The sequence below is a fragment of the Cebus imitator genome, unplaced genomic scaffold (assembly GCF_001604975.1).
Source record: "Cebus imitator isolate Cc_AM_T3 unplaced genomic scaffold, Cebus_imitator-1.0 Scaffold54, whole genome shotgun sequence".
NCBI lineage: Eukaryota > Metazoa > Chordata > Mammalia > Primates > Cebidae > Cebus > Cebus imitator.
Window position 1 is genome coordinate 5,111,485 of NW_016107369.1, and position 8,218 is coordinate 5,119,702.

At 42.2% G+C, this 8,218-nt stretch overlaps 1 protein-coding gene across 5 annotated transcripts in view; it reads right to left on the minus strand.

Moving 5' to 3' along the window:
• The window catches only part of BBOF1 (basal body orientation factor 1), a 48,946-nt gene that overhangs the window by 10,808 nt on the left and 29,920 nt on the right, over positions 1–8,218 (minus strand). For all 5 annotated transcript variants that reach the window (XM_037738552.1, XM_037738550.1, XM_037738554.1 and 2 more), the window contains 3 exons: positions 7,445–7,515; positions 5,171–5,315; positions 3,216–3,709 (listed from right to left, as the gene is read on the minus strand). In XM_037738552.1, coding sequence (XP_037594480.1) covers positions 3,216–3,709; positions 5,171–5,315; positions 7,445–7,515 — 710 coding nt within the window. The remainder of the gene's footprint in view (positions 1–3,215; positions 3,710–5,170; positions 5,316–7,444; positions 7,516–8,218) is intronic.

Here is an 8,218-nt window from a genome sequence, read left to right on the forward strand (position 1 = left end):
AGGCTGACGCAGGTGAATCGCTTGAACTGGGAGATGGAGGCTGCAGTGAGCCAAGACTGCTACACTGCTTTCCAAACTGGGTGACAGAGCGAGGCTCTATCTCAATTTAAAAAAAAGAAGAAGAAGCAGGGAGCGATGGCTCATGCCTATAATCCCAGCACTTTGGGAGGCTGAGGTGGGTGGCTCATGAGGTCAAGAGATGGAGACAGACCATCATGACCAACATGGTGAAACCCTGTCTCTACTAACAATACAAAAAATTAGCTGGGCATGGTGGTACGTGCCTGTAGTCCCAACTACTCAGGAGGCTGAGGCAGGAGAATCGCTTGAACCCGGGAGGCGGAGGTTGCAGTAAGCCGAGATTGCGTCACTGCACTCCAGCCTGGGAGACAAAGTGAGATTCTGTCTCAAAAAAAAGAAAACTGTAATGTAACATTATGTATCTAGAGAGACACACGGACAAAGGGAACAAGGAAAAAAAAAGTTGTTTGATGAAATTACTGATGTGTTTTTCCATTAACATTTCTTTTTGTATTAAATAGTTTACTGTGAAAACAGAGTAACCAAATTTTTAAAATAACATATAACTTATGTAGTCTATTTACTTACCTTCAAACAAAAGTACAAGTAAACTTTCCAGACAGGGTTCTGTCTACACTATAACTTTCCCAGAGGATTCATAGTCTAACTTTCTGTTTATAAAAGCTAACATGTAGAGTTCTGATACTGTAAAAAATATTTTTTGCATATAGGTCAAGTGGGCTAGTTTTTTTTCTTTTCTTTTTTTCTTTAAACACAACTGTTTTTGTTTTAAGTTTAGGTTTTGGCGCCAGGTGTGGTGGCTCATGCCTGTAATCCCAGCACTTCAGGAGGCTGAAATGAGAGGATCGCTTGAGGCTAGGATTTCAAGACCAGCCTGGGCAACACAGGCAACACAGCAAGACCTCATCGCCATTAAAAAATGAGAGAGAGAAAAAAATATTTAAAATTTTTAAAAATAAAAAATACAAGTTTAGGTTTTGGGCTGCAGTAAGCCAAGACTGCATGCACCACTGCACTCCAGCCTAGGCGACAGAGCAAGACTCCATTAAAAAAAAAAAAAAAAAAAAAACTGAAAAAAAAAAAAAAAAAGTTTAGGTTTTGGCCAGGTTCAGTGGTCCACACCTATGTAATCCTGGAGCTTTGGGAGGCCAAGGTGGGAGACTAGCTTGAGGCAAGGAGTTCAAGACCAGCCTGGGCAACATAGTGAAACCCTTTTCTCTATAAAAATAATTTAAAAATTAGCCTGATATGGTGGCATATGACTATAGTCCTAGCTACTTGGGGCGCTAAGATGGGAGGATGGCTTGAGCCCAGGAGTTGGAGGCTACAGTGAGCCAAGATGACACACTCCAGCCTGGGCAACAAAGACCCTGTCTCAAAAAAATAAAAAAGTCTAGATTTCATCTTATGATTACCATGTACTTCATTTAAAAAAATTATTTATTATTATTATTTTTTGAGACAAGGTCTCACTCTGTTGCCAGCCTGGAGTACAGTGGCGCCATCATGCTTCACAGCACCCTCGAAATCCTGGGCTCAAGTGATCCTCCCGTCTCAGCCTCCTGAGTAGATAGGACCACAGAAGCACATCATCATGCCAGGCTACTTTTTGTTTTGTTTTTTGTAGAGGTGGGGTCTGTGTTGCCCAGTTTGGTCTTTAATTATTGGACTCAAATGATCCTCTTGCCTCAGCCTCCCAAAGTGCTAGGATTACAGGCATGAGCCACCACACCCAGCCAATTACCATATACTTCCACTGTCCTTTTCCAATCTATCATTTAAATAGATTATGTAATATTTTAACCACCATTTCTGCCCTGCGGATAGAGACAATAGGACCCTAAGGCTAAAGCGTTAAGGCAGTCAGTAGCAAAAATGTCACATAGAACACGAGAGTAGGAAGAGTCCAGTTACTGCAGTAACAATGTAGAGAATCATTCCTTCCTCTGAAAATTTATAACACTTAATATTCTGTGAACAAAAGGATTTAAAGAAAACTGCCTTATATATGGTAGGGACTCAACTTACTTGATGTATTAAATTAAAAAGAGAAATGACAGCAAATCACTTGGTAACAGTAGTATTATAGATTTCTGAATATGACATGAAGCAAATTCTAGTTTGGGCATTTTTCTGAGACAAAGTTTTGTACTTGTTGCCCAGGCTGGAGTCCAATGGCCTGATCTCAGCTCACCACAACCTCCACCTCCCGGGTTCAAGCAATTCTCCTGCCTCAGCTTCCTGAGTAGCTGGGATTACAGGCATGCGCCACCACACCCCACTAATTTTGTATTTTTAGTAAAGACAAGGTTTCACCATGTTGACCTGGATGGTCCCGAACTCCTGACCTCAGGTGATCCACCTGTCTTGGCCTCCCAAAGTGCTGGGATTACAGGCATGAGCCACCAGGCCCAGCCTAATTTTTATATTTTTAGTGGGACAGGGTTTCACCATGTTGGCCAGGCTGGTCTTCAACTCCTGGCCTCAAGTGATCCATCCAACTCAGCCTCCCACAGTGCTGGGATTACAGACGTGAGCCACTGTGCCTGGCCTACAAATAATTTGTTGTATTGATTTTTTAAAATTATATGGATAGATATTATTACCTATGAATGTCATCTCAGGACAGTAAAGAAAACAGTACAAAAATATTTCTGAAAGTATGCTCATCAAAAATGTTTAATGTGGCTGGGTGCAGTGACTCACGCCTGTAATTCTATCACTTTGAGAGACCGAGGCAGGAGGATCACTTGACGCCAGGAGTTCAAGACCAGCCTGGGCAACATAGTGAGACCCTGTCTCTTAAAAATAAAAAAAGTTTAACCTGAATCTAATCAGGCTTTTATAACACATTTCCTATTTACAGGAAGCAAAGGAACAAGTGAAAAGATATATAATGGTCTTATATATCTTATATATAAAACAACCTATGAGACTAGTAGTCTCTGTAACAAGACTTCTATCATGAGGCAGAGGGGAATGTACTAAGAATACATCCAAAGTCCCACATGCTATGCTAAGCATAGAGATTACAAAGATGAGTAAGTCAGTTCCTGTCCTCAAGTAACCTACTGATCAATCTATTCAATAATTGAATATTATAAACTTTTCACTTATTTCTGTGAAGGACATGAAAATAGCAGCAAAAAAAGATAATAAAGTATTACCAGTACCATTTTTCAGCCCCCAGAAGATCCTGATTCACACTATTGGTGCTGTGTTCTCTGCCATCAAATGTTCTGATTTTGGGATATTCTGTTCTTCCTGCACATGCTGCTCTCATTTTTAAATTGAAAGCAGCTTGTGCTATCTGCTTATAATGCTTCCTGCTAACTAGGATCTGTTGCTTCACTTGGTGTAGAGCATCTAAAAAGAATCTTTCCACTTCTGTTCTCTCATCCAGTATGTTCTTGGCCAGCTTCTTCACATGATTCATTTCCCTGTCCTTCATCTGAAGAAGGTGCTGCAGCTTATCAATTTCTACCTGACTTGCTCGGTTCTCTATCATTGTTTGTTGCTGCAGTTTTAAAACTTCGCTCTCAAACTCTTTGGTCATGTGACTCAGAGCAGTCTCCAAGCTTAGTACCTTCTTCTGAAGGGTTTGGATTTGTGATCTCTGCTGGATAAGTTGCATAATCTTTTCCTTAACCAACAGATCATTGATCTCCTAAAAACAGAATGAGAGGTGATTTTTTTTGAGATGGAGTCTCCTCTGTCATTCAGGCTGGAGTGCAGCAGCATGATCTCAGCACACTGCAACCTCCATCTCCTGGGTTCAACCAATTCTCCTACTTCAGCTTCCCAAGTAGCTGGGACTACAGGCATGTGCCACCACACCTGTACTCCCGGCTACTCGGGAGGCTGAGTCAGGAGAATCACTTAAACCCAGGAGGTGGAGGTTGCAGTGAGCTGAGATCATGACATTGCATTCCAGCCTGGGTGACAAAGTGAGACTCCATCTCAAACAAACAAACCAATAACAACAACAACAAAACAACTATCTATCTATCTATCTATCTATATATATATATATATAACTATACAGTAAAACATTAATAACTATATTGGAAACTGTGGCATCTCCTTCTTGCCTATCCCAATATCTATTTTCCCTTTCCTCCTTAGTAATAAAACCCCAACTTCATTCAGAAAGGCAGTAAGTCCAGCTGAAAATTCCCAGTCTCTCTTCAGGTTCAGCATAGCCATTTTCTAGTCAATAAGATCTTTTTTTTTTTTTTGAGACAGAGTTTCACCCTTGTTACCCAGGCTGGAGTGCAATGGCGCGATCTCGGCTCACCGCAACCTCCGCCTCCCGGGTTCAGGCAATTCTCCTGCCTCAGCCTCCTGAGTAGCTGGGACTACAGGCACGTGCCACCATGCCCAGCTAATTTTTTGTATTTTTAGTAGAGACGGGGTTTCACCATGTTGACCAGGATGGTCTCGATCTCTTGACCTCGTGATCCACCCGCCTCGGCCTCCCAAAGTGCTGGGATTACAGGCTTGAGCCACCGCGCCCGGCCTAGTCAATAAGATCTAAGTGGAAATATGTGTAGGACTTCCAGGAAGACCTCTTAAAGAGGCACACTTTTTTCTTCTTTTCTTCCTTCCTGCTATTTAAAGGAATGGTTAGAGCTCCAGCAGCCCCCTTGGGTTGTGAGGTGAGTTTGAGGATGTAAGCCATGTGATGCAGATTAGAGTTAAGGAAGCTGGGTGTCTATTCACTATGTGGTACTACCATTTCTGCTGTGGATTGCTTACCTCCAGGCCTCCTTTAGGTGAAAGAATAAACCCTTGTGTGGTGATGCCACTGATGTTTAGGACTGTTACTCACAGCTAAATGTATTCCTAAGTGACTCAGAGACCAACTCTAAGCAAAGAAAAATAAATATTCTAAGGAGGATAAGGGTCATATTTATGTTTCTGATATATTCTTTATAAAGTTGAGTCTAATGCTTCTTATAAGCATTATAAGATTACCCTTTTCAGATTTAAAAAAAAAAGTGCACCATCCAGACAGAAGAAAAATGGTCTCTTTGTCGTTATATGTCATTATCATACTCAATTTTTGGTATTTACCAACTCAATCCTTGAAAAAAAAAAAGGAAACAAAGTCTGAATGAGAGGGAACCTTTTGATGTAAAAGTAAAGTATGACTCTCTTGCAGCTTCTGGGAGTTTTTTTGTAGAGTGTCAGCTTCCTTCAGGTGATATGCCAGAGCTTTCTGGAGATAAACATTCTCTTTAAAAACATTTCTTCCAGCATCGTTCAATTGCCTGAAATAGATATAAGATCTCAAAACACAGGCCTAACTTTTAGATATCACCGAAATAGAAAAATAATTGCTTTACCATCTGCACCCCCCAATATTAGCAGTAGTGACCACCACTTATACTTATTTAGCTTATGGTAGGTACTCAAAATAGGTGGAGATCTTTTTTTTTTTTTTTTTTTTTTGAGACTTATCTACCCCTAAGGAAATCTTGTAATTAAGTTCTCACCCAATAAAAAAGTGAAAAGGGCCGAAAGCGGTGGCTCAGATCTATAATCGCAGCACTTTGAGAGGCTGAGACAGGGGGATTACTGGAGCATAGGAATTTAAGACCAGCCTAGGCAACACAGTGAGGCCCTATCTCTACAGAAAATCTAAAAAATTAGCCGGGTATTGTGGTTTGCACCTGTAATCTGTCCCAGCTACTCAGGAAGCTGAGGAAGGAGGACCACTTGAGCCCAAGAAGTCAAGGCTATAGCAGTGAGCCGTGAATGCACCACTGCACTCCAGCATGAGTGACAGAGTGAGACCCTGTCTTAAAACGAAATAAATAAAGTGAAAAAAAGATGTTACTTCTAATCCAAGGCAGTTAACAGCAGGTATGAGTCTCCCATGCTCTTTCCTGTGCACATGGCTGGACATGAAAAACTCCAACATGGCAGAGGTGAACGAAGGAAGTAGTCAGGTTCCTGAATCAACCCTGGAAGAGAGCTGCCAGACCCATATTGGATTGATTGTTTCATAAGCAAGAAATAAACCATTAAGTCCTGAGAGTTAGAGGTACTTCCACTAACATACCTCATGACAACCCTGCAAGATTGCTATTATTAGCCCTGGTTTTATTATTTATTTACTTTTATAAACTCAGATTACTGGGAGAAGTAAATTAGCCCTGCTTTTCGATGAAGAAATTTAACTTCAAGAAAGTTAAGAAATCTGGCTTGGCACAGTGGCTCCCACCTGTAATCCCAACATTTGGACAGGCCAAGGCGGGTGGATTGCTTGAGCCCAGGAGTTCGAGACCAGCCTGGGCAACATGGCAAAACTCTGTCTCTAAAAAGAATACAAAAATTAGCTGGGTATGGTGGCATATACCTGTAGTCCCAGCTACTCTGGAGGCTGAGGTGGAAGAAACACTTAAGCCCAGGAGGCGGAGAATGCAGTGAACCATGATTGTACCAATGTACTCTAGCCTGGGTGACAGAGCCAGACCTTGTCTCAAAAACAAACTAACAAAAAAGGCCGGGCACGGTGGCTCACGCCTGTAATTCCAGCACTTTGGGAGGCCGAGGCCGGTGAATCACAGGGTCAAGAGATGGAGACCATCCTGGCCAATATGGTGAAACCCATCTCTATTTTAAAAATACAAAAATTAGCTGGGTGTGGTGGTACACACCTATAGTCCCAGCTACTTGGGAGGCTGAGGCAGGAAGATCACTTGAACCAGGGAGCTAGAGGTTGCGGTGACCTAAGATCGTGCCACTGCACTCCAGCCTGGCAACAGAATGAGACTCCATCTCAAAAAAAATAAAAATAGAAAAAGGGTAAGAAATCTTCCTATTATTAGTTAGTATACATGTTCAGAACCAAAGTCAAGTTCAGGCTTGGCACACTGGATCATGCCTGTAATCCTAGCATTTTGGGAGGCTGAGGTGGGTGAATGACTTGAGGTCAGAAATTCAAGACAAGCCTGGCCAACATGGTGAAACCCCATATATACTAAAAATACAAAAATTAGCCAGGCACGGTGGTGGGTGTCTGTAATCCCAGCCAGTCAGGAGGCTGAGACATGAGAATCGCCTGAACTCAGGAGGTGGAGGTTGCAGTGAGCGGAGATCATGCTACTGCACTCCAGGCTGGGTGACAGGGCGAGACTCCATGTCAATAAATAAATAAATAAGCAAGCAAGTTCAAAGCCCAGGTTCTTTCCACTGCACCATCCTGCCACAGAAAGAGTGGAGGAAAAAGGGGTGGGAGTACACGAAAAGAAAGGAACAGTGAGGGAGAGTAGACCAGAAAATTTGAAGAAAGCAAGCCAGGACATCAAGGGGAAGATAAGAAGGTAAGAAGAAAACAGACCAGCAAAGAGGTAAGACAGCTATCAGAGTGAGAAAGGAGGCAGCATTCTCTTACACAATAGCCTCATGGTGGGCTCTCTCTGCCAGCATTACTATCTTCTTTTCAGCCTCTTGTTCTAGTCGGTGCTAAAAAAGAAAATGGGCTGCTTAAAAGTTATGCCTCTAACAGCAAATTTTACTCATCAAAAAGTATTTATTTTAGAATGTCAAATAAAAAACTCCTGTCCTCATGACCTGAAAGAAGAACTCCAAGCACTGTTGGAGGAGCCAACACAGGAACCTTAGGGTATCCCTCAACTTCCCCATTTAAGGAAGCAATATGACATATAAATAGGGGAGAAAATTCACTATTGGAAAGCAGAGCTGGGAGGAATTTCTGCTGAAGGTATTGAAATGAGTCATTCGTTTATTCATTCAGGAATGAAAGCCCTCAGGACTAGGCTGTTCACAGTAGCTTCTCCCTCTACTCAACCCTAATCTTAATCTCTTTCTCACTTGGTATAGAAAATAAAAATTAGAAGTGCTTGGTCAGTTTAAAAAATACTATAAGCACTAGCCAAGCACAGTGGCTCATGCCTGTAATCCCAGCACTTCAGGAGGCCAAGGCGGGTGGATCACCTGAGGTCAGGAGTTCAAGACCAGCCTGACCAACATGGAAAAACCCTGTCTCTACTAAAAATACAAAATTAGTTGGGCATAGTGGTGACTAATATTGGCCTGTAATCCCAGCTACTTGGGAGGCTGAGGCAAGAGAATTGCTTGAACCCAGGAGGCAGAGGTTGCAGTGAGCCAAGATCATGCCACTGCACTCCAGCTTGGGCAACAAGAG